At 48.8% G+C, this 25176-nt stretch overlaps 1 protein-coding gene across 1 annotated transcript in view; it reads right to left on the bottom strand.

Moving 5' to 3' along the window:
* LOC142889925 (copine-8-like) overlaps window positions 1-25176 on the bottom strand; it is a 41522-nt gene that overhangs the window by 5791 nt on the left and 10555 nt on the right. The window contains exons 3-16 of the mRNA XM_076028605.1: window positions 23206-23252; window positions 21945-22048; window positions 16735-16774; window positions 13873-13949; window positions 11531-11594; window positions 10212-10315; window positions 9053-9157; window positions 8541-8582; window positions 7724-7799; window positions 7383-7439; window positions 6667-6728; window positions 6526-6572; window positions 4686-4867; window positions 1399-1526 (exon numbers count right to left, since the gene is read on the bottom strand). Of these exons, the coding sequence (XP_075884720.1) occupies window positions 1399-1526; window positions 4686-4867; window positions 6526-6572; window positions 6667-6728; window positions 7383-7439; window positions 7724-7799; window positions 8541-8582; window positions 9053-9157; window positions 10212-10315; window positions 11531-11594; window positions 13873-13949; window positions 16735-16774; window positions 21945-22048; window positions 23206-23252 (1135 nt within the window). The remainder of the gene's footprint in view (window positions 1-1398; window positions 1527-4685; window positions 4868-6525; window positions 6573-6666; window positions 6729-7382; window positions 7440-7723; window positions 7800-8540; window positions 8583-9052; window positions 9158-10211; window positions 10316-11530; window positions 11595-13872; window positions 13950-16734; window positions 16775-21944; window positions 22049-23205; window positions 23253-25176) is intronic.

Below are 25176 nucleotides of genomic sequence, written 5' to 3'. Positions count from 1 at the left end.
GGTAAACGGATCACTCTGTGTATTTACAGCGGAGACACGGCCGCCTTGCCGCCAAATGAGCCGGAAGTTTTAATGAAGCGTCTTTCTGCTGAGACTCCACGCAGCCTGGAGGCCATGCGACCGTTCCAGCCCCCACCTCCCCACCCCCCACAACGTATAAACATATCTGCAGCCCGTCTCTCAACTGTCACCATGAATTTCCATCTTGCCGTATTAATGCGGAGACCTACTTTGTGCACAAGGCAGCGTTTATTATCCTCCTCGTGGTAAATGTGCCGCATTCATTTTTTATTTTTTGACCAATAAAAAAAACCTCTCGAAATGCCGTCAAACAGAAGAAGGCCAGCGGCTAGTGCAGCGTGTGTGGCCGTGTGTGTGTGAGTGCGTGCGCACTGTAAAAGGCCTTATTTATTGTGGAAAGTAAAAAAAAAAAACAACCTCAGAGTTGTTTGATGATTTAATGCTGTTTACCAGATTTGTCCTGTTATTCTGCTGGCTTTCACATTTTATTTCTTTAATATTATTACAATATATATAAAAATAAATTGCATTTATTTAAGCCGGTTTTCATCACATATCTCAATGTGTAGTTGTTTCTGATCATGTCTGTGCACGGGGAGGGAGGGTGTGAAGGCAGATCCGCCTCTGCGGGAAGAAAACGACAAACGCGGCTCTGTGTCTTATTTATTTATTCTCAGTCTCTCTATATTTAGTTTTTTTTTTAGCCTGGTCTGGTTGCAGGGTTTTTAGTCAGCCGCTCCACGGAGGCGCTCGCCGAACAATGAAGCTATTCTCAGGCCTAGTGGGCGGACGGCGCCCGGAGAGGGAAGAGGAGGGGGGCGGGATCTGCAAGGCAGTGATGATGAAAGGTGAGCAAAGTGGTTGTTACAGTCACCGCTGACGACGAGGAGCCAAGCTCTGTAAATAGGGAACGTCAGGTGGAGGTGTGTGTGGGGGGGGGGGGCTGTGTGTGTGTGTATGTGTGTCTGGGGGGGAGATCTCCTGTACTACAAGGCAGGGCATTAATTTTACATCAGCGGTGATTCATGTTATCTGTCGAGGTGGGTGGGCCTATCTAAAGTGTTAAAATGTGTGTGTGTGTGTGTGTGTGTGTGTGTGTGTGTGTGTGCGCACGCATTTATTTCCATCTACTGCTATTGTTTCTGCCAATTATTGGTTGACTGCTTTTCACCGCGGTGGCGGTAAAGTGGTAGGAGGTGTGAGTGTGTGTGTGTGTGTGTGTGTGTTTATTTTAAACTCTGCCCACTGACTCAGGGCGGCCACGCCCGTCGCTGTGACACTCAACAGCGGCGGTTGTCGCCAGTGCCACGTTTCCACAGTGCTGTGCGTTCAAAGCCCCTTCGCCGGCGCCCCCTGCTGGCTGCCCCGCCGACCTACCTGGCCACGTGGTTGATGACGGGGGAGAAGTGGGTGGGGCCGTAGAGACGCACGGACTTGAGACTCTGGTAGTAGGCTTCCATCACGCCCTCGATGCCGCTGCAGTAGGGGTTCTGTGGGTTGCCGTTCTGAAAAAGAAAAAACACACAAAAGACACAAATAGCTGTGAAAGTTATGCATATGAAGACATATGAACAACAATGTGTGTGTGTGTGTATGTATGTGTGTGTGTGTGTGGTGCCACACTTGTAAGGAACATGCATTTAAAATGTGACAAATCTCTGCCGAGTCAAACAGCTTATTCTGCTGTTGCTGTTGACTCTTTTTTTGAGCTTCTGGTGCCACCAGGTGCGGCCAATCAGAGGCCTGATCGGCGTCTGCTTCAACAATCGGCATACCACCTAGTGTGGGATCAGCTTGGGCGTGCTGTTCGTGCCACAGTGACCGACACAACCACTTTGGCTGACTTGCGACAAGTCTGCTGGTTGAACGATGGGATGCCATCCCACAGCAGTGTGTGACCAGGCTGGGGACCAGCACGAGGAGATGCCAGGCGGCTGTGGCTGTGTGTGGTTCTTCTACACACCACTGAGGCTCCTGTTTGTTAAATGAATCAATTGCCAAGATGTTTTGTTTCATCCAATCCACCAAACAGGAGTAAATGGAATAGAATAAGCTGTTTGACTCGGCAGAGAAGGTTTGTCTGCTCACCCCACAAATGCATGTTCCTTACAAGTGTGGCACCATTTAAAAGGGGAATAAACAGGCTTTCCAAAGATATGAGATTTATTTCCAAGAAATATTGTTACAACAATGAAATAATCTACCAAAAACAAATCTCCTTGCTTTTTGCGTTATGTTCATATACACACATACAATATATATATATGTATATGTAAACACACAAGTGTATAATAACAGCTGTGGGAGTGTGGAGCCGTGAAGGACAAGTCGACGCTCTGGGAATTATTGATCTCGGGCGCCGGGACGTTTTGTCGGCTCCGGTTTGGACGGCCGCTCGTTTACAGCCTCGCCGTGACGGCAGCTCTAGAGAAAACTGGTCCGCTGGGACCAGGCTGTCAGCCGCCGCCGCCGCGCCTGACGCGTGACGGCAGAGAGAAACTCAAAGCATCTGGAACCAGCGAGAATTAAAATACAGCTGATGTCTAAAAAAAAAAAAAAACCAAACAATATTCACTTGTAAACTGAGGTTTTCTTCTACTCATCTTTCTTGTTTGCATTTAGAACGTCCAGTCTGGTTTAAAAAAAAAAAAAATAGCAATTGAATATTTGCACACACACAAAGCTCACTTCCTCTCTAGGCACGATGCATCGTCCACAACGACGCAGAGGCACAGCAAGATGGGACAATTAGGAGTGATTCATTCATGTGTTATTTATTTTGGGTAGCCAGTGAATTTGAAGATGCTTTATTTTCATTTCCGGATCTTTACAGATACCCGTTAATCTGCGAGGTAGCAAATCGTGCCACTCTGAGACCAAGGCGTTGGCTATTTTCCCTTCCCCTCATGGGGAAATGTGCTTTTATTTTGAAACGACTGTGGCAACAAGCTGCAGAATAACAGGATTAACCCGCAGAGCTGGAGGCATCAGGAGCGGCCGCCCCAAGGGCCAGAACATCAATAACACCCGCGCGCTTTTACAATTTACGACCTGGATGGAGAACGAGCCTCTGGGGGGCGGCGCTGAGCCGCTGAGGATCCACCACCTCATCTGGCCTTGGCCTCGCTCCACATATTTTAGGCAAACACCCCGTACGCTTCATTTTCTCTGGTGCAACATTTGTGTAAGAGCGCCCGAGGCGCCGCTCCTCACATTCTGAACCTCGTTTGTGGAACCAATAGCGGTGGAATGTTGTCTCCTTAAGAGGCTCACCACCGAGATCCGGCCGTTTGCAACAGAAGATTTAACTGATTCATTAGCTGGCAGCTTCCGACTCCGGCGTCTTGCAGGAAACAAAAACAAAAACTTTGGGAGGAGGACGTTGGTGCATTATTAAAGGCTTCCATATGTTGCCGGCTCGCTAATTATCTCAGCCGACTCTGCAAAGACGTGCGCGCGGGACTCCTTCGCTTTCTCTTTTTTCGAAAAAAAAAACATTCTTGTGTAACCCCGCCGGAGTCGGCGGCAGCTGCAATCCTCGCCGAGATTACGATTAATGCGCACGTGTCTGATCTCCGGGTTCGGAGCCCGCAGGGCCAAGAAAGTCTTAGCCAACGACGAGCAGCTGTAAAAAGCGGGAAAAACGCCTCTGGAGCAGCATCTGGAGGTGGTGGAGGTCGAGAAGGAGTGAGGGAGAGTGAGGCCTGCAGGATGGATGGATGGATGGATGGGAGAGTTGACAATCGATGGATGGATGGATTGGTGGATGGATGGAAGGACACGAAGAAGGATGGATAACTGGATGATGGAGGTGTGGACAACTAAGGGTTGTATGGAATGATGGAATGATGGATGGAAGGATGGACACTACAGATGGATGAAATGACTTGGGTTGATGATGGAGGGGTGCAGTATAGGATGGATACAAAGAAGGGTGATGGGTTAAGGATGGATGGATAACTGGAAAATGAATGGAAGGATATATAGGATGGATGATGACAGAGGGGTGGAAATTAACAGATAATCAGAAAGATAAGAGGGATGATGGATGGACTGATCAAGGAAGACATACCTGGATGGATAAACTTGAGGATGGACGGATGGAAGGATCGATGATGGATGGATGAATGGACAGAAGGATGGCTGATGAACAAATGGATGGATGAGCAGATGGATGATAAATGGATGGACTACTGGACAGGTGGATGGATGGATGAATAGAGGAATGAACAGATGGATGGATGGGCGACTGGACAGGTGGATGGATGGATGAATGGACGGATGGATGGATGGATGGACAGAAGGAAGAACAGATGGATGGACGACTGGACAGGTGGATGGATGGATGAATGGACAGGTGGATGGATGGATGGACAGGTGGATGGATGGATGGATGAACAGAAGGAAGAACAGGTGGATGGATGAATGGATGGATGATCAGAAGCATGGATGGACGACTGGACAGGTGGATGGATGGATGGATGGATGGATGGATGGATGAACAAAAGGATGAACAGATGGATGGATGGACGACTGGACAGGTGGATGGATGGATGGATGGATGGATGGATGGATGGACAGAAGTCCTGCCTCTACAGAATGAGGAGACCTTCCAGAGGAAACATCATTAGATCCTGGGCAAACACAGATCCAGGCCTCCTTACCAGGGCGAACTCGTGCGAGACGCGTCCGTCCGGCGGCAGCTTGGCTCCGAAGCCGAGCGCCGGGAACATCTTGTCGCTGTCGTAGTCCTGGATGATCTCGCCGATGGCCCGCAGCGCCATGGCGTAGTCGTTGAGCTGGTAGGGGCTCATGTAGTGCAGCGAGGTGGGCTGGGACGGGTTTCCTGCCGGGGAGAAACACACAGCAACACACCTGTCACCGCGGCCCAGCTGACCTCGTCCGTCCCGATGGCCTCTTAGCTGGTTTAAAGGGGCAACACCCCATTTCTGTCACTGTCAGACCTAAGGTTGTAAAAAAGTGAAGCTCCCGTGGTGTGGTGAACGTCACATGTGCTCTGTGGGGGGACCGCTGTTTTGTTACCAGAAATGTCACAATGTCTTGTTTCCAAGGGGACGGACCTGCCTCTGTCACAGGAACTCTGCTGAAGTTCAGTTTGGTTTTATTTATTCAACTTTGGCTTTGCATGAATAAAACTAAACAATAAGTCTCACATGTTGAAAGCAGGTCCGTCACTGATCGTGGTCCCTTGGAAACACGACATGGCCATAGAAGGCGACACTCTATCCAGCATCACCGCTTGAGCTAATCCTAGCATGTCCAGCTGGATCACTCAACTTTAATACGTCTGGAGGTCCTTACACACTCCGCCTTTTTTTTTCTTCTTGCCTCTGCAAAATTCAACACAAGAGCGAAAAAAATAACAGCTGCTTTTTCGCTCCGTGGAAATTCTCTGCCGGTGTATCAGGACCTTGAGTCACTACATGTTTGAATGATCGCTCCTTGCTCGCTCAGCGGGGGGTTTCTCGCTTTGCATACGAAGTTTGTTTGTGTTTCTTTGTTTTGTTTCAGTTCTTTTGTCTGTTTATGCAATTTCATCTTTTCTCATTTCTTCTTTTCAACCAAACCTTTGTGTGCATCTTCGCTTCCAGGTGACATTTCCTTGTGCTTTGTCACCGTTTCAGATTGCGGTGTAATTTCCAATAGTACGTCAACTGGACTGTCACTCGCACTCACACTCACACACACTCAGTCACACACACACACTCACGCACACTTAGTCAGTCACACACACACACTCAGTCACACACACACCCTACAGCGCCGCTGATGTTGTTGTTGATCCTATTTTTAGTCTTTTCCACGTCCTTGAACAGCACAACTATTATATGCAAAATGACACAAGTCTGACACACAACTTGTGCGTTCTCAATTTGAATTATGGGAAATTCAGTTGAAAAACGGGCCAGAACCCTCCTGCTTAAATGCTACAGAAGTGAGGCAGCAAAGAGGAACAGTTAATTACACAGAGTCATTCTGCACGCTCATTAACTTCCACGCAGTAATGAACCCAAACACCGAGCATGAGGAAACGAACTTCAGGCAGGTAAATCGCTGCCCGACCTCATTACGATGACAGATGACTTCGAGGTTCCGCTGACTCTCCAAGAGAGGAGGGGGGGGGGGACGCCCCCTTTTCCCAGCTGAGGGAACAACATCCATAATATTGCGTTAGGAATATTTGCTCGCCGCACTGAAATGAGATCATCACTCATACAAAGTGACAAAGTTTCTGTTGGGTTTATCGATGATCTGATGAACAGCGCAGCTCACCCTCTACCTGCAGGGACTGGCAGCGACCTGATTGGCTGAGAGCTCAGATCAGACGAGTGGCAGATAATCTGACATGGAGAGCGAGCGACTGAAGGAAACGACAGCAATAACAAATAATGATAACGATGATAATAAATCAAAGCTGACTGGCGACGCTGAAAGATTTCGCACGGAGAAAAGTTTCATCTGCTGGAGCGTTGAAGCACTCACCGTTTGACGCGGTGAAGTCAATGGCCACTGTGAAATTAATCTGAGTCCTACGAGAGAGAAAGAGAGAATCAACACGCGATCAGTCCGTCTCCACACCCGGGCCGATGGTGCCAATCTGCTGCAGAGGGAGTGAGAACCGACCCGCCGCGGATGTAGTCCAGGAAGGAGAGCTCGGTGTCCACCAGGCAGGACAGCAGGGTGACCTGCACCACAAATCAGGGCGACAGTCACTCATCAGCCGGAACACAGCTGGAAGGTGTGAGATCAGCTCAGCGAGGAGCCGAATGCAGACCGTTCACACACTCGATCGCAATCAGCAACTGGTTATCAGTGAACGCGAAAGACGTCGAGATTGGATTAAGCCCGGTGTTTACAGCCTCCGACTAAAACCAAAGACTAGTTTGGTGAGTGAGCACAGAGCCTGGTCTCAATCTGATCAATAACGTTGATTGTTTAAATGACATTATGTATTTGCATGTTTTGTTTTTGTTTTTTAAAGTTTTAAACTAACCCAACAAAGGAATTGAACCAGTGGTCTTCTCACAGTTTTCGCACTGTCAGAAACAATTTAATCACATTTATCCACATCTTCTGCGGTTTTATTACCATTTTTTTTCCTGAACAGGGAAACGTTTTAGCAGATCTCAAGTGAATAACATGGGGACAGGAGCAGCTGCTGTCATGTGACCATCTGTCGTTAAAAATTACCAAAAAACACAAATCAAATTTGTAATTTCCAACAGAGTGACTGTCTAAAAAGCGACGTGTTTCACTTTTCCTGACATTCCCGTGGTTTCCAACATAAAACCAATACACCTGACGACCGGCTGCCTGTTTGTTGCTAGAACAAAACGTACCGTCCCCGAGTTCTGGTACTTTTTCTTCTTCTTTCCTTTTTTCTTTGGATTTAGCACCTGTCAAAACAAACAAACAAACAAATGAAAACAGCAACTTTTATCACAAAGCACTTTGTTCTCCTGATGAACTAGCCTGAGCTGAATGTCACCATGTGACTTGAAGAGGGCGGAGCTTACTGTAATCTGATCTGGTTCATTCCTAAAGACACTCTACGTCTAGATAAAACCACATTGATTCAGTGGGTCCAGTTCAACAATCGGCCTAATTTGCAACTAATTTTGCGACTTTCCAGGATCTGGAACAGGTAAACAAAACAAAAGCAAACAGACGGCCACACCACCTCGTAGATGTGGAACTGCGACTGGCTCCGGGACATTTCTCTGTAGCTGGTGCTGAACTCGCCGATGAAGTCGTGGCTGCGGGCACAAAAGGAAAATGGCCTCAATTAAGCAGCAGGTTGTTAACCCTCCAGTGAAGGTGACTCACTGGGATCGGACTTTTTTGTTTTAAATAAATAAATAACAGAAATAAAGGCATTATGAAGCTTAATTTAAGTTAAACTCTTTTCCCATTTTTTCTTTTTGGTCAGTTATAAAACCGAAAATCTCCACAACTACACAACACTCTTAATTAATGGTCGCGTTTTTCCTTTTGTGCATAATAATAACATAAAAACCATGGTATTGTGGTCACCTCGGCCCGAGTGTTATCACGAGAAGCTCGGATGAAAAATCAGCCTCGAAAACCATGAATATTAATGAGCCGCGAAGGAGTAAACGGCGCCCTCTTGAGAACACAGAGGATTTTTTTTTTTTTAATGTTCACTGAAACACGGGCGGCATGCCGCTGCTGTCAAGAGAGCGTTCAGGCGGCGTTAATAGTTAATGCTCGGCTCAAAGCGGCAAGGAGGGTTTTGTCAAATGTGGAGGAAAACAGGAGGGCGCGCGATACGCCGTCCCAGAAGCCTCCTCGCACCGCTTTCATTTGATTTCATTTTCCCTGTGAACCTTCAAACCGGGTGAGCAAGTCGCGTCGATGCTTTTTATATTTACACAGAGCAGCTGAATAACTGAGAGAAACGGCCTCTGGCTAACGATTTCTACGACGCCCTGAGGGTCTATTTTATCAGCGGCGGAAGAAGAAAGTAGTTCCCTCACCCTCCGTCCCTGTCCCAGTCGTACACCTCCACCTTGATGCTCCTGCAGGACAAACAAAGCAATTCCATTTGCGTGTTGTTTTTACAGCCTGCCATCTTTACGATCGTCACACAACAGAGCAAGGCATACACACACACACATATATATATATATATATATATATATATATATATGTATATATATATATATATATATATATATATATACATATATATATATATATATATATATATATATGTATACATATATATATATATATATATATATATATATACATATATATATATATATATATATATAAATATATATATACATATATATATATATATATAGATATATGTATATATAGATATATACACAACTCATCTGTACCTACGTCAAAATTCTTCAAAAGGAAAACTGACTATTCAATCTAAATTTTCAATATTCCTCCAAAGATCTATTATTTTGACATGTCACTCAAACTCCGCCTTTTTTCCGAGGCAGTAGGCGGAGCAGGCGGGAAGCCCTACCTGTCGTAGTCTCCGTTGCACAGCGCCCTGACGGGGATTTTGAAGGCCTGCCACACTGGGTCCAGTGTGTTCTTCACCACCTCCGTCTTATGGCAGATGGTGAATCTGAGAAAAAGAGGAAGAAACCAGGAAGTGAATCCAAGCCTAGCTCAGAGATTAGTGCAAGTTTCCAGAATTGGATAAAAGATGCCATAAGTGAGACTGGAGGTTTTTTTCTTGCTCTGTAAAGATTTCAATTTAATCGTAAATGGTTTCCAGCAAGATTTTGAACATGCTTGAAAGTGACGGACGAAGGTTCGCCCGTTGCAAACAGGAAGTAGAAAATGTTTGCAAAACTTTGTCCCAAGCCATCGTCACTCTGCATGCTAAGCTCGAGTGAGCTTTTGTAACATGATGTGTTGAGGCAGGGCTGTACATAAGGGGGGCAGGGGCTGTATGTTCCTTTTTTTGTTTCCCCTGCCAACAATCTTTCCACTTCCTGTTCTTTTGGACGGCGGCGCCCTTCTTTGTGGCCGCGGCCGCCCGGCCCGCCGCCTGCCGTCGCGCCCCGCGGCCCAACATTTAGGCTGCTCCACTAAACACGCAGCTGCACAAAGAGGAGGAGGCGTGTCGGCGCTAAGACGAACTTGAATGCAGCACATCTGCAGGGGCGGGAAGAAAGAAAGGAGGAAGAAGAAAAAGAAGAGGAGGAGGAGGAGGAGGAAGAGGGGGAGGGCGACCTCGGCGACACGCTCCGCACTTCGCCCCGTCGTGTCCGTCCACTCGGCTCTTTGTTTGTTTTGCCCTGACGAGTCTGTCCTATTATCTGTGCTCATCCCTCCGTCGGCTGCCGGATCCCGCTAATGGTCGCGCAGCATAAGTCGCATATACGTGGCAGTTACGCAACGTAACGCATTGGCGTTTCAGACCTTATATATTTGGAGCATGAAAAAATTGCCCCAGCTACATTTCTGGCATCTATACGGTGCGTCTGTGGGCGTCGGGGCAGGAGACGCCTGCTCGAGGTAATGCACACAAATTGACGTCGGCAAGGACAGAACGAGAGAGTGAGAGAGAGAGAGAGAGAGAGAGAGAGAGAGAGAGAGAGAGAGAGAGAGAGAGAGGAAAAAACAATAATAAAAGAAGAGCGCGAGGGCCAAAGCGCCGCCTGTCAACTCACGATCCGTCCTCGTTGCTGCGGTAGAAGACCAGGAACGGGTCGGATTTTCCAAAGAAGTCCTTCTTGTCCAGCTTGTTGCCGCAGAACTGCAGCATCACCGACTCCTGCCGAGGGAGGCAAAGTTACAGCAGGCGTCAGTCGCAGGTCCAGAGGAAGGAAACGGCGCCGCGGCCCTCGACAGTCTCAGTTCTGGTGGGGGCTGATATTAACCGTCCGGCTTCATTTGACCCCTGACCCCTCGTCATCATACTGTTTCATCTGGAAACATCGGCGGCAATTAGAGGTGGTTAATGGTTCCGCACGGCAAATGAACCACCCTGATGAATGTGTTTCGCTGTGTCTCCCCGGGCAGCCGGACGGACGGACGGACGGACAGACGGCTGTGAAGAGACTGAGGATGAATTAATGATGCAGCTGCTTTATTTTATCTTTCCACCGCCTCCCGCCTGGATGCCAAACAGAGTCACGGAGGAGGCAGCTCAGACTGGTTCCCCGGTCTGGATTTGTTTTCGGTCTGGTTTCCTGCTGCTGCTGCGGCTGCTGGAGGAGGAAAACCACTTTGATGATTTGCTCTTCCCGTAAATAACCATGTCAGGAGTGAAGAACAGGATTCTCTCATATAATACATACATACATACATACATCTCATACAAAAAAAAATGGGCTCAGGAACAAGAAGTTGCTGCCAACCACCAAAGACTGAAGGTTTTCCCGGCTGCTGATTGGCTCTGGGCCACACATTAGTTAAACTCCGCCCACAACTTCCTTCAACTCCTACACACATTTAACACTAGTTGAAACTCTGAACTAAAGTTCACATGGGGGTATTATAAGAACTGGATACCGGACTGGCAATATGGCTGCGTGCCAAATCCCATTGGCTCAAAATGTATTTTTCCCATAGATAAACATATACAAAGATAAACACCTTTAAAACCGTTGACAGGACGACTATTGCAGATTTTAATCACCAGTAAAGAGTTTATTCCCAGCGTGATGTCGCTACATCGCTACATCGTACATGCTGCTGCGTCTCAGCTCGTTCTGATTGGCTGCGTCCTGACGTGTCTGTAAGTGACATTCTCTAGGATCGTTCTGAATGGCCACATAGATCATGTGAGTTACCGAGGCATGATGGGAAGTGACACTACTAGCCCATCTGGTCTGGATTGAAAACCTCACTCAGAGTTGAGGGCAGATTTACAGCTGATTTTGAGCTTGATGGGGCCGTTACTTTAAGTGTGACAAACAAACTTTGGGTTTGTGCCTCATCCTGTGTGACGTAGGAGAAGGTGAATGTGAGGCCGACGGGCTCTTACCCGGCAGTTGCTCAGCTCCTCTGCTCTCACGATGATGGTGCCACATTTCTTCCCCGGAATCCCACTGAAACAAGGAAAGAATCAGGTTAAAATCCAAAGTTCCATTCAGAATTCAACGCGCGCGCACACACACACACACACACACACACACACACCAGTGACTGCTGCCTACATGAGAGCAACATTAATGTCAGGGGACATTTGAGCGGCGATGTTTGTTTACACGGCGCGCTGACAAAGCGTGCAGCGTTGGCCAAAAAAAAAAAGAAAAGGAGGAGTGCCGGCTAAAAATAGAACGAAAACGGACGGCGCCGACCCCGGGCCTGGTTCACAACAGGGTGGGCGGGGCTTCTCGTTTGGCTAAAAAGGGTCGAGGAATGGCGAGATGAGAGACGACTGATGGCTTTGACGACTCCTGGGACACGGCGCCACCTTTTGATGGCCAGCATGGAAAATAATTGGCAATAATGAAATGATGAAGAGGAGGAGGAGGAGTCAGGAGTCAGGAGTCAGGAGGAAGATGACACTGGGAGGATGCAGAGATCTGATTTTAAAATAAGTGAAAATGTGGCGTGATTTGTGATGTTGTGATGCTGCACTGATTGGCTTCTTCTTCTTCTTCTTCTTCTTCTTCTTCTTCTTCTTCTTCTTCTTCTTCTTCTTCTCCTCCTCCTCCATCTCCTTCGTCTTTGTCTTCTTCTTCCCACTGATATTTGTGAGATAAACACAATTTCAAAACAAGAGTTTGGGGTTTCAAAGTTCAATCCAACATTACAGCGTAGACAAAAGGCCCAGATTTCCCGACGTCAGCGTGTGTGTGTGTGTGTGTGTGTGTGTGTGTGTGTGTGTGAGGACTCTGCAGTCAGCTCAGTGAAGTGCGCACGCCTCACATGGCAAACGTGAATGAAAATTGTTCTGATTGTTTCGAGCCTGTCGTCGTCCCTTACTCTGAAGCTCCGCCTCCAGCCGACGGAGTGGAAAATCACACACGCACACACAGACATACATGCACGTGCGGAAAGGAAACAAAATGCACAAAAGTGAATGGTGCATCTACACAAACAACACAAGAAAACAGACGTGAGTGAATGACGACGGACAGATTGCGTAACCTGAGCAGCGGCAGCAGCACATTCTTACATCATAGTTCTTGTGTGTGTGTGTGTGTGTGTGTGTGTGTGTGTGTGTGTGTGAGATCTTTCAGCAGGCCCATTCAGCCGCAACTTCTCATTGATTCCCTCACTCACGCACACACACACTGAGTGGGTGCATTCACACACATTAAATGCCACTGGAGGAGAAACAAAAAGCTGCGACATTGGGGCTCCTCGCTGATCTGCAGCGCGGCTCAGAGACCAATCACAGGGAGGCGTCATGTGTCTCTGTCACACTAGACCAGAGAAAAAAGACGACGGCGAAACAAAAAAAAACAACCAAACAGTTTCACACGCAACGTTTTTCGGAAGGGCGGCAAAAGACAAGCGGCAGCGTTTCCACTCAGAGACGCGACGTTACGTAACGCAAAGAAAGTGAGAACTTTTCCTCCCCGTGTTGAGTCGCGGCTACGAGGGCGACACTTTACACCAGCGTTATCAGTACAGGGGGAAGGTTGCCGGTTCAATTCCACTCCATTCCGAGACAGCTGGGAGAGCTGGGTTGACTCCGGCCTCCAGAGGGCGCTGTCTGCTCCGGGTTTCTTCCAACAGGGGGAGTTTTTCCTGTTTGCTCTGCGGCTTCCTGCCGCTCTGGAGGCATCAGCTGCGTTTGTGCCTCGAAACGTCTTTGGCTGCGATTTAGCGCTTCACAAACGTCCGCTGATTGACTGATTGACTGATTGATTGAAAGATAAGAAAGAGAAAAATGTTTCCTGCGCTGCGACGGATGTTCCCTTCAAAAAAAAAAAAACAAACCCGCCACACTTGTGTGTGTAATTTGTGTAATCTTACATAAAGTGGCTGCAGGTTTTCTGTCTAATTTCTTCGGCTTGTTTATGTGAAACTGTTTTGGCCCGTTTGTTTCTGCAGGCTCGGGCTGAGACTTCACTTTGGGTTTGGATCCCGGTGCTGACGTCTCCCCCTGGGCCGAACCCACTGTTTACCATCTCGTGTTGACACTCTGCGGCTGCGAGCGGCGCGCTAACTATTCGTTAACTATTCATTTCCTCTGGCTGGCTGGTTTCGACTCGCTTGATTTTCGCTTCAGCGTTGCATCGTTATGAAGATCAGAACAAGGCGCTGATTTCTCGATTCACGCCCGTCTGAATGGGAACCGATCTGAAATCAAAACCACTGATACTGACACTGACTTTTCCTTGGCGGTGACTGACTGGAGGAGTCTCTTACCTCAAGGGTTTCTCCAAGCGACAGCCCAGGGAGCCGAAAATCTCCCCCAGCGTGCAGAAGGCCTGGCCCAGGAAGTCCTGCAAGGGTTCCAGAAGAAGGGACTCAGTCAGAACCACGGAGACATTCGACGGTGGAAGGAAAAAAAAAGTTTTCTAATGTGGCATTTTGTCCGAAGCAGAAAGGTCAACTCGCATGTCATTTTCATCAGCACCACATATCAAGCATTTTTCTTGTTTTTTTTTCTTTTTGTTTTGTTACAGCAGCATTTTTCTCTCTGACAGTTTCATCTCGGCTTTATTAACATTTCCAGTCGCTGCTGCGGGCGACAACCTCTCTCCACGCTGACGAATGAGTGACTCCGTTCCGGCCGCTGCCGTGGATAACGACGACAAAAGAAACTAAAAGCGGTGCGGAGCGGCCGCCTCGAGGCGCCGCCGGCTTCGTGGTCCACGGGCCGCGTCCAGATTCAGAAAACAGAAGGACGCAGGAGCAGCAACGGCAGAAGAATGAAGTGTTTTCTGTTGATTGGACAAATAGCACTCAAGGGTTTTGTCTCCGGTTAGCAGATGCCGAGATCTGACAACTCTGCACTCGCCTGTGACTCTGACAAAACATTGGGAAATGCACATGAAACATGGGAAAGTCTAGATGTGTCCAAAGCGGGCGATTTCGGGTCTGGAGTCTTGTGCCGGCAGAATCAATCACAGACAAGGATTAAAGAGGCGACGGTCCGAGGCCTGATAGCGACTCCTTCGCCGCCAGATTGTGTGTGCATGAGACGGCACACATGCATGTGTGAGTGTGTGTATGTGTGTGCGTGTGTGCGCGTGTGTGTGTGTGTGGCAGCATTTGACAGATGAGCTGTGTTGCGTCCGGCGGGCAGAAAGCTGCTCCACAGATCCGTGCCGGTGCTGAGCCGACGACTCCAAACACAGAGATGAAAAATACTGAGCCGCGGCTGAGGCGCCTCGGCGCTGGCAGGAGGAGAAAAAAGGTCGTCTGGTCGTCTGAAAGTCTCCTAAAATGCTCTATTACTCTTCCGCTCAGCTCCAAGGAGGCGCCACCTCGCAGTTTACACCACCACCGCAGCAGAGGGCGCCGTCAGGGGCAGCAGCTCTTGAATTGAATTGATGTGTTTGATTGAATACATAAATTTGAATTTAGTTCTCCTTATTCTTCCCCATATTTCTTCGTCCTATTCAGTCTGGCTGCTCCTTTTCGCACTAATTTGAACGTGTTGGCTTACAATGACGACGTCCATAAATAAAATAAATTACTCACAAAGCCGCTCCGCTTATAAAAGGAAACTAAATGAACTAAACGGCTGCTGTGAAATGCCGCCTGCTTCCAAACAGCCACCGGGGGCATTGGGGGGGCGCGGGGGGGTGGGAGGGGGGGTGGGAGCAAGCGGCGGCAGATTAATTGCTGCCCACAAACAAAGAAGCTTTTTTTTCCCGTCTTCAAATCCTGAATCCTCTTGACAATAACAGAGTTCAAAAAGAAAAATAATAACAAAACGCGCAGGCTTTGAAAAGAGGTTTTGTTCCTTTGTGAGGAAGGTGGTGATGGTGCGTTTATCCCCCCTGAAGGAAGAAGAAACAGGAGGCTGCAGGATCCAAACATCCTGCACCTCCAGTGCAGATGTACGCGAGGGAGGTATGTGAACCATATGGCACAGGGGGAAACATCTGCTGTGTGGGGGGGATGTCACGTGACCCAGGGCTCCCGAAGCTGCCAGCACAGATACTGAACACGTCTTTGCTTTGGCCTTTTCCTCACTGTTAGTCATAGCCGAGCAGCAGCAGTGGGCGGTGGCCGCATGGTATAGACCATCTCTCCGCCCACACATCGGCCGCCACGACAGGACGCAGCCAAGCGAGTCGCCACGTCCACGCTGCTTGGCGCCAGGGGTAGAAAACCCGCAGGGCCACGACGAGGAGAAACCTGGAGGCAGGCCTGCTGAAGATGGAGGCGGGACTGGTGCAGATGGAGGCAGGCCTGGTGGAGATGGAGGCGGGACTAGTGGAGATGGAGGTGAGCCTGGTGGAGATGGAGGCGGGTCTGGTGGAGATGGAGGCGGTACTAGTGGAGATGGAGGTGAGCCTGGTGGAGATGGAGGCGGGTCTGGTGGAGATGGAGGCGGTACTAGTGGAGATGGAGGTGAGCCTGGTGGAGATGGAGGCGGGTCTGGTGGAGATGGAGGCGGTACTAGTGGAGATGGAAATGGAGCAGCAGCTTCATTTCAAAATGAACACACAAAACAAAAGGGCGGTTTTGGATGAAGAACAGCCACCACATGGGGAACTCCAGCTCCTGAAAGCGCCCCCTGCTGCAGCGGTGGTGTAACCTGTGCTTGGAGCTCCAGACTTTGCTGAATTTCACCATGAGCCATCCTGCAAATCATCTGTCAGGTTCCGGAAATGAGAAAAGGCCGTCCTTCACGTCTTCTGCTTTCTCCACTTGTCACTCTGCCGTAACGCAAATGTCAGAAATGGCACATGCACCTCCCCCGAGGTAAGTGACCACTATTGAATCCTTGGATCATTTAGAGTGGCGGGATGTTCAAAGGTCACACTGGCTGACCTCTGCAGGCTCCTCCGCTCCTCTGAGAATCACGAGATTTCCGGTAGGTCACCGAACCGGAGTTTTAACGTGCACGTGTCAGAAAAACATATCTCTGGTGCGTGCACGCTGCTGCCACTGGAAACCATCTTCAACCTGGTCCGCATGCGTTTCTTTTCCCAGCCGAGACTCAGATTGAACTCGGGCGACCAATGTGGCGGAAAGGTTAAAAAATAAAACGTCAACGCGCTGCCCGGCTGCTGAGGTCAGAAAACAACAAACAAAACAACAACAACTCACGTGTTTGGAGAGGTTGTCGCTCTTGCTGTCCAGATCATACCTGCAAGACAAAGAGAGAGAGAGTGTGAGAGAGGGGGGAGGGGTGAGGGGAGGCTTCAGCGGCAAAAAAGACACAGGACACTTCTGGGCCGAGAGCCGAGAGAAGCTGTCCGGGTCTGAAGTGGAATCCCGATTACTCCTCCAAATTACGCCTCTTTTTTTTTTTTTTTTTTCCTCTTGCCGCTGATCCAATTTAAGGCTTTAAAGGTGAAACAGTCGCAGCAGTTTCAGCTTCACACCAAGGCTGCAGCTGAGACTTTCATTAGTAGAACAAAACTGCAGTGCAAGGGCTCAGTCCTTTCACCGGTCCCATTACTCCGACACGTCAGAGAGTTGAAGCGTCCTGCGCTGTCATAAAGCTGGTCGCTTTAGGGAAATACACAGCGGACTGTAAACAGAGGGCTAAATATAACCGGGTCGGACAACACCGTGTCACAAATGGCACCGGAACCCCACCCAAGGTAAGTGAACACCAGTCAGGTGTTGGCCATACAGTCGATACAATACGGGTAGGTACGATACAATACGGAACAACACAACACCATACGATATAAAAAGATGCATCGATGCGATGCGATGCGATGCGATGCGATGCGATACGGTACCATACGGTACAATATGATAGGATACGAAACAATACTATACCAAACAATACGATACGATACAATACGGTACGGTACGATACTATACGACACCGTATGATTCAAGAAAACAACTTCAGATACAATAAAATACAATAGAGACTCAGCAGAGCAGGGTTTTTTTTTTAAACAAAGCAACCCAAACAGTTTGAGGAACGGCTCAAAGTGGCTGTGCTGGTTACTGATTGATGAAATATCACTTTAAAAAAGAAGCGGGGGGAACTGCGTTTCTACATTCCATCCAAAAGAAGCTCCGCCTCCAATATTTTCCCTGTGTGACTTCGTTGTCGGGTGGGTGCTTATTTGTTTTCGCCACACCGTTCCTCCAATCACATTTTAGGGCTTTTTTCTGAAGGCCACGCCCCCCTTTAGAAACATTCCCTGTGGGCTCTTCTCCCTGCTGGTAGTCCCGATCTGGGAAACTGAAGTACCCACTTGAACAGAATCCACCCTTGGGACGGAGCACGTGGTAGTTATTTACTCCCCCTGAACTCGCCACCTTGCCGGGCTCCATCTCAGGTGTGTGTGTGTGTGTGTGTGTGTGTGTGTGTGTGTGTTCAAGTGTGCATGCACGGAGTGGTGTGGAAACAGAAGTGGGTCCTTCTCCCTCCTGCAATAAGACGCCTGCTGACAGAACCTGCAGGAGCTGCTGCTCCTGCAGGTTCCCCGCATGCACGTGTGTGTGTGTTTGTTTGTATGTGTTTTTTTTTTTTTGTCCGTGCAGCACTGCAGCTAATGCAATTCCATAAGAACAAGCAAAATGCTGTTACGCAACGTGCCGTCGCGGGACGCACAGGTGCAGCTTCATGTTCTATTCGGCCCCGTGACTCTGCGGCTCCCCCCAAACCAGCATCAATGATTCAGTTCCTCTTATTTAATATTGAGGGCTGGTGTGCGTGTGTGTGTGTGTGTGTGTGTTGTGTGTGCGCGCGCAAGTGTGTGCGCGTGTGAGTGAGTGAGTGCATGCTGCTGATATATGCATGATGATTTGGTTGCACACACGTTCACAAGAACACACACACACACACACACACACACACACACACACACACACACACACACACACACTGGGAGTTTTGCAGCAGGAGAGGATGTCCCACGGCACTTCATGAGTGCACATTAGTTTGGGGTGTGTGCACGTGTGTGTGTGTGTGTGTGTGCGCGGGTGCGTGTGTGTGCGGATGACATCACTCTGCCTCGGCACTGAGCCAGACAGGATTTCTCATGGTCCTGTGCTGCAGTACTGTCTGTCTAGCAGGAGTGTGTGTGCGCGCGCGTGTGTGCGCGTGCGTGTGTGTGTGTGTGTGTGTGTGTGTGTGTGTGTGTGTGTGTGCGCGCGCGCGTGAACGGTTTGAACTGAGTGATGATGACGAGCACACAAACAAACAGGGCGCCGGTCAGGTGGACTAACAGCAGTCGGCTGCAGTTTTTCAGTGCAGCAACGCCCCCAGACAGCCTGATGATGCTTGTTTTTTTTAAAGCATTAATTTGTCCTGAACAATCAATAATTCAATATGACTGTTACAGTGATATTTAAAAGCATGGTGGCCATATGTTCCATCAATGACCAGAAACTGGCTTCTGGTCAGCTTGTATCGTCGCAAAATACTGCTTTGCTTTGACGAAGTGCATGCTGGACTGTGTTTTCACTCTGGAGAATAGCGCCACCTGATGCTGATATTAGCGTAGCCTGCTAGCCCTAACCTTGTAAATTACATGGGAGGTAAATTTGTCACAGGTAAATATACTTCATTGAAAAGTTTTGGCAACTCTCGATGATTTGAGAATATTCACAACACAATCAGCAGTTCTGAAAAAAAAAAAAAAAGAAAGAAAGAAAGAAAATTAAAACATGCGCTGTCGAAAGGCCTTGAACGTAAGAATTTGCTTAATTCCAAGTATGTAAATACTGCTTTCAGCTCAACATTCCGTCTTAATTCCTCTTGATAGTGGAACCCTGTTCGTTTCTTTGAGGGCTGATGCGAAATGTCAGCCCTGATTAGACAATCATCCACCACCGGAGGGGGCTTCACTCAGGGAGGGTCCCAAGTTTTACTCCCAGTAAAAAAAAAATGGGGAGGGGAGAAAGGGGGCGAAGATGAAAAGAAAGATGGCCGGCAGTGAGCAGCATTTCCAGCAAAACTGTGTCGTGGCTTTGGGGATCTTCTGCTACAGAGAGCATGGGAGGAGCGGGGTGTGTGTGTGTGTGTGTGTGTGTGTGTGTGTGTGTGTGTGTGTGTGTGTCCTGAAGGGAGGTGAAGCAGTTGGATGCGATGGCGGACTGATAGCGCTACAGCCAAGAAACCCAAAAGCCTCAGGACAGTCTGAGGAGACACTGCCTCGGAAAACAGCAGGAACTAGTGTGTGTGTGTGTGTGTGTGTGTGTGTGTGTGTGTGTGTGTGTGTGTGTGTGACAAAGAGAGGGAGTGAGAGTGAGAGAGAACATTCCAGTCAAAGTCAGAAAACGCAGTCGGCTTTGTCGGTTGTGGTCGTTAGCTTTTAGCTGTTAGCTGTTAACCAGAACCAGCTGGTAGCCGACAACAACGCACCGGCTTCCTGCAGGTCTTCCAGCGTAGCAGACATAGATCTACAACAACAAGACCAGCACTGTCTGCTGTATCGTTGTGTTTTCCTGTAAACTCTAAAGCAGTTTGAGCAAACCCTCTAGCGGGCCGCGCTATCGTTCGCAGCTCTTGGTGGTTTGAAACGGTGTTGGGAGCAGCAGGTACGCACACGTGCAAGTTTTTCGGAAAGAAAAAAAAAGGCCCCAAAGGTCTAAAAAGCACAAGTGCTCACATTCACACACCTGTGCAACCTAAACAACATGAGAACATACAGGCTTAACTTGTGACTGCGCAAATAGCAACGTGGACACACACGCTCGAGCTGCCAGACGTGCTATCTGACAGTGCACACACGGCCTCAATGGACACACAGACACAGACACAGACAGCCGACAGCCGGTGCGTCTCCTCGACCTTCAGCGTGACCTCCTGGAGCCTGTGAGCAGCATGCGGCCGCGCTGACAGGCCAACAAGAAAACAAACAAAAGAGCCCCTGCATATTTCATGAGCCGTTTCTGGGAAATACAGAGTGGGCGATGAAAAATACCGATTAGCATAATGACTCGGACAGCCTCGACTTCTGCCGCCACGCTGAGAGAAGAAGAAAAAAAAAAAAAGGAATTCCTCCCTACAGTTGAAACATGCAAATTTTTTAAGTGAAACCAAACACAGAGGAACTAGCGAAGCTAGTTTTTTTTTTTTTTTTTACAGTGAGAAGGTGGAGCCAACGGCTGTCAAAGCAAAGATGGAACCAATAGGAAAGAGAAGAACACAGCCACAGCTTAAAACTCCTCACAAAAAGAATCTAAATGATCTTTTAACACAATTTATTATTCTCGAGGGCTGTGAGGAACCTGGCTGCTGTCAGCCGGCGGGTGGACTTCCTGTTCAACAGAGCAGGTTGAATTTGAGAGGAAAGGTCTGAGGAAAGGAGACCAGCGAGAGCTGCAGGCGCTCAATTAAAACTGTATGACGGGGCGTCAGAAGTCTCTCAGTCGGCCCAGGAGCGAGCCGCTGCTGGACGGAGGCCACCGACTGAAACCAGCTTGGGTTTCTGACCGACCACAGGGGGGCGCCTGTACGTCACCGTGCACGTGAGATTAACAAACATTCTCCTTTTTCTTCTCTCACTGTCGGTCTGTTGGAAAAATCCGCAAGCTAGCCGGCTGCGGTTGGCTGCTAAACTTTTTTGTGGCCATTTAAACTCAAAATTGAATCAAATGGGACAAAGTGGACAGTAGATTGTATTTTTACTTACAATTAAGACTGCTAAAGACATTTTTAACCAGTTTGTAACTGTAACTCCTCTGTACAGATTGTCATTTTTTGCAACCGAGTTTGGCGGTCCCTGCTGGCCAAACAGTAGAATGCAGGTTGTTTTTTTTGATACTTCAGCATTGGCCCCCTTTTTTTAAACTGAAAGCTCCGGACCATCTGTTTACACAGCCAGTGCATTCGGCTTACTGGCCGTGAGGAAAAACAGTTTTCTCTGTGCAGAACCAGCAGAACAAAGCCACGACAACAACATCTTCTCAATGGAAGGGAGAGGGGGGAGGTGACCCTGTTTGCTGACGAAACAACAAAGAGACCAGAAATTACCAGGGAGAAATGCCAAGTGTGTGATTCACGGTGTGCACCTGACCCTGATTTGTCTTGAGGCATCGTACGAACAGGATGAATTCACATGGAAACGCCGGAGAAGAAGAAGAAGAAGAAGAAGAAGAAGAAGAAGAAGCGGCAGGAAAACTGGTCTTTTATTTAGCAGGGAGACGACTTTCCGACTCCCCTGCTGCACACGACATGAATATTTCAAGCACGGAAACAAGTTTTTTCGTCACGCTGGAGCTGCATTCTCACCCACGCACGCACGCACGCCCGCACGCCCGCACGCCCGCACGCACACACACATACACACACACACACACACACAGACAATCCGACACCTATAAGTCGGTGGTAAACTCACAGGTCAAAGCGCAGATTCTGCCGCTCCTCGAAGAAATAGTCCAGGATGAATTTGCGGACAAAGTCTGGGTTGAGGGTGTTGTCGATGACTTCCGTCCTGCCAAACTAGAGGACAGAAAAAAGACGTTCAAACACACACAACATGACACACGACTTGTTGCAGGCCAGGCGAGGGGAAACTACGGCCGGGGCGACCATATGCGGCCCGTAAAGAATTTTAATCCGGCCCACCGAATTTAAAAATGTATTAATAGTAAGTAAGTCATATAATGGCTGTATTTCATCCGTTTTTTCAGTGTTTTAAGAGTTGTTTCAATAAAGAGCTAAATACCGTGGGGCTTCACAGACACATATTTTGTTGTAACGCTTATGTTTATTTTCAAGCGACATTAAAGCACGTTTTCTACATATCCCACAATCTACTTTTTCCCCCATGAGATCGGTCACCAAGACACTCCATCCATCCATTCCTGAAGCCACTGTGGCCCACCAGTCAAAAAGTTTGCCCACCCATGTTCTAGACAAGCGCGTGAAAAAAAACAAGTCAGACTGCAGAGGTTCCTCCAAGCCCACAGGGGGCAGAATCTCACCGGCTAAGCCACGACGCTGGGCCGGTAGCAGCGGACGAGTTCCCGGCTAACTGTTAGCGGTTTAGCTGCGTAGCCATGAAGCCTCACGTGGTTAGCGACTGGCGGGCCAGGTATCTTTCGAACGTGACAGTTTAAACAGTTCTTCCAATCACCTTGACGATGTTGGCTTTGTCCGTCTGGGATCTTCCCCTTTTTCTGCAATATTTCTTATTTTCCAGGATGAATGTGCGAAATGACGCCGACAAATAATTCTGTCAGTCTATCTGGAGCAAATTTTATGGAAACAAGGGTTTGAGGATAACTAAATAAAAAGGCTTTTTTTTTGTTGCTATTTTGTTTAGTTGTTTTGCGAAACAGACACCTGATGATGTCTCAATAATGCATCGCTGGAACAAGCTTAAAAGAAAGAAGAAAAGAAGAAAGGAAGCAAAAAGGCGGTTTGACTGACGGCGGCGACGCATCGATCTCCAGGTATTAAAATAGCTTTGACTTGTCAGGCTCGTTTAGCGTGCGCCGCGTGATGACTCATAGGCCGACTTAACGGGGAGAAAAACACACACGCGCGCACACACACACACACATTAGGCCGATTGTGGTCCATCAGCGCTGCCATTTAAAAAACCTCCTCGGAGGCCCAGCCCCCCCCCCTCCCCCGCCCCCTCGAGTACTCACCTCCCTCCACTCCCTGTTGGCAATTCCTTGAGTGTACAGCACACAAACTGGAGAGGGAGAGAGAGAGATAAAGACAGACAGACAGAGAGAGAGAGAGAGAGAGCGAGAGGGTGAGTGTGACGGAGGAGTGCGTAGCGACGAGCATCATCGTCTTCTCGCCCTGGACGACCGACTAGGCCACGAGAGGAGAGAGAGAGAGTCCCTAATTAAATGTCACTGGAACTTTGCCTCACAGCGCTGTGATATTTGAGGGGGGGGGGGTAGGTTGGAGGGTGAGCGGGTGGTTGGGGGGGGGCTCAGTGAGTGTCGTTGTGGGCGGAGCCAAGTCCTCCTTATTGACATTCAAACGTCTCCGCGTCACAGTGTTTTCCGTCCCCTTCTCCCCCTTTTTTTCATCCCAATGAGGAGGAGGAGCAGGAGGAGGAGGAGGTGGAGGAGCAGGGGGTGGAGGAGGTGGAGGAGGGGCAGGGGGAGGAGGAGATGGAGGGGCGATCAGCTGCAGCTAAAATGACATTTCATCTGCATCCCAGCGGCCTCCGCCTCACGCACGCACACCTCTGCAGAAATGTTGCAAGTCGTCGAGCTTGTCGCCGCTGACAGTCGAAATGTTTCCCATTGAGGCAAATTTCCTGCGCGACGCTGTTTTCACTCGAGATGCCACAATTTTTCGAACATTTCAAAACAATTTTGGCATCGGCATCAATCGGGCCAGTTTGATCGGAGTGTTTGCGTTGCGTTGCGTGATTTTCATGAGGTCACAGTTTAACTGAACGAGGTTCATTGCGTCTTCACAATACATCTCGTCCTGCTAGGATTACGAAATTACGTTTGTTTTTGTTTGTTTGCTGTCAAGAATGGTTGTTATATCGTTCTCTTTGAGGACTCGTATCAAAGAGCGCCATTTTCACTGAAAGCAAACTGGTCATGTGACCCCGTACGCGAAAAAGTGTTTCCGTTACGCTTTTGCGACATACCTCTATATCGATACTGATACTGTAATGGAAATGCAACCACTGGCGAAACACGTCAAGTGGCGAAGACGACATCTGAAATAGTCACACGTCTGTTTTAAAAAGAAAAATGCTAATAATCGTACGTGTCGGAGTTTAATCCGATTGTTCGCGTTCGTCGGAGTTTCCGCCTCTCAGAGTTTCTCCCCGGTGGTCAGAGTCTCTCGTTGCGGAACCTCTGAAGACACGAGGAACTCGACCGGATTCGTCTTCAGCGAAAAGGAGCGCCGAGGTCAAAGGTCGAAGGTCTGGAGGGGTCGGGGGGGCAGCCGATCTCGTCACACGCGCTGAAGCCGGCGACACCTCTTCCCCCGCCGAGGTGCCTCGCATTTGCATGAATTAGTGCGCTAATTTATTGTAAATGTATTCCGGGGTTAATATATGAGCCGCCGCCGGCTGATGAGACGCCGCCGCAGCTGATTTAATTAAGTTGTGAGGGGAAAAACAATCACTTCCTCCCCAAAACTGACATCTACATCTATATGAATTTATACATATTTAAATGAAATCATGATTAAAACACAGAGACAGGATGACAGCTGTCTTTTTTTTTGCTTTGGTTTTTTTTTAATCCATTTCCCAGAACCAGAAACTGATTGAGAAGCTCCGCCAGCGTGTTGTTTCTCCCTCCCAGTGGCCTCGTTAGCGTTAGCATTAGCGGTAGCGTCTGGTGCGCCGCTATATGTCGCGGATGGCGGTCCGGGCTCAGCTGCTGCGACGTACAGCCGGCCCGCTTTCATCTGACAGCGCCCCACACACACACATGCACGCACGCACACACGCACACACGCACACGCTCTCTGAGTTAGCGAGGCATCAGTCACATGACTTTGAACGGCACCCGGACGCTGCGCTGCGGCGAGGGAGGGGTCTCCACGGCGGCAAGGATGAGGGGACTCACGCTAACGTCGTTTTTCTCTTTGATAATGCAACCTAAACTACCCCCCCCCCCCCCGCCCCG

This window comes from Nelusetta ayraudi, unplaced genomic scaffold, assembly GCF_046127955.1.
Source record: "Nelusetta ayraudi isolate G7.1 ecotype Tasmania unplaced genomic scaffold, CSIRO-AGI_Nayr_v1 ptg000026l, whole genome shotgun sequence".
Classification (NCBI taxonomy): domain Eukaryota; kingdom Metazoa; phylum Chordata; class Actinopteri; order Tetraodontiformes; family Monacanthidae; genus Nelusetta; species Nelusetta ayraudi.
This window is presented reverse-complemented; position numbering and strand designations above follow the sequence as displayed.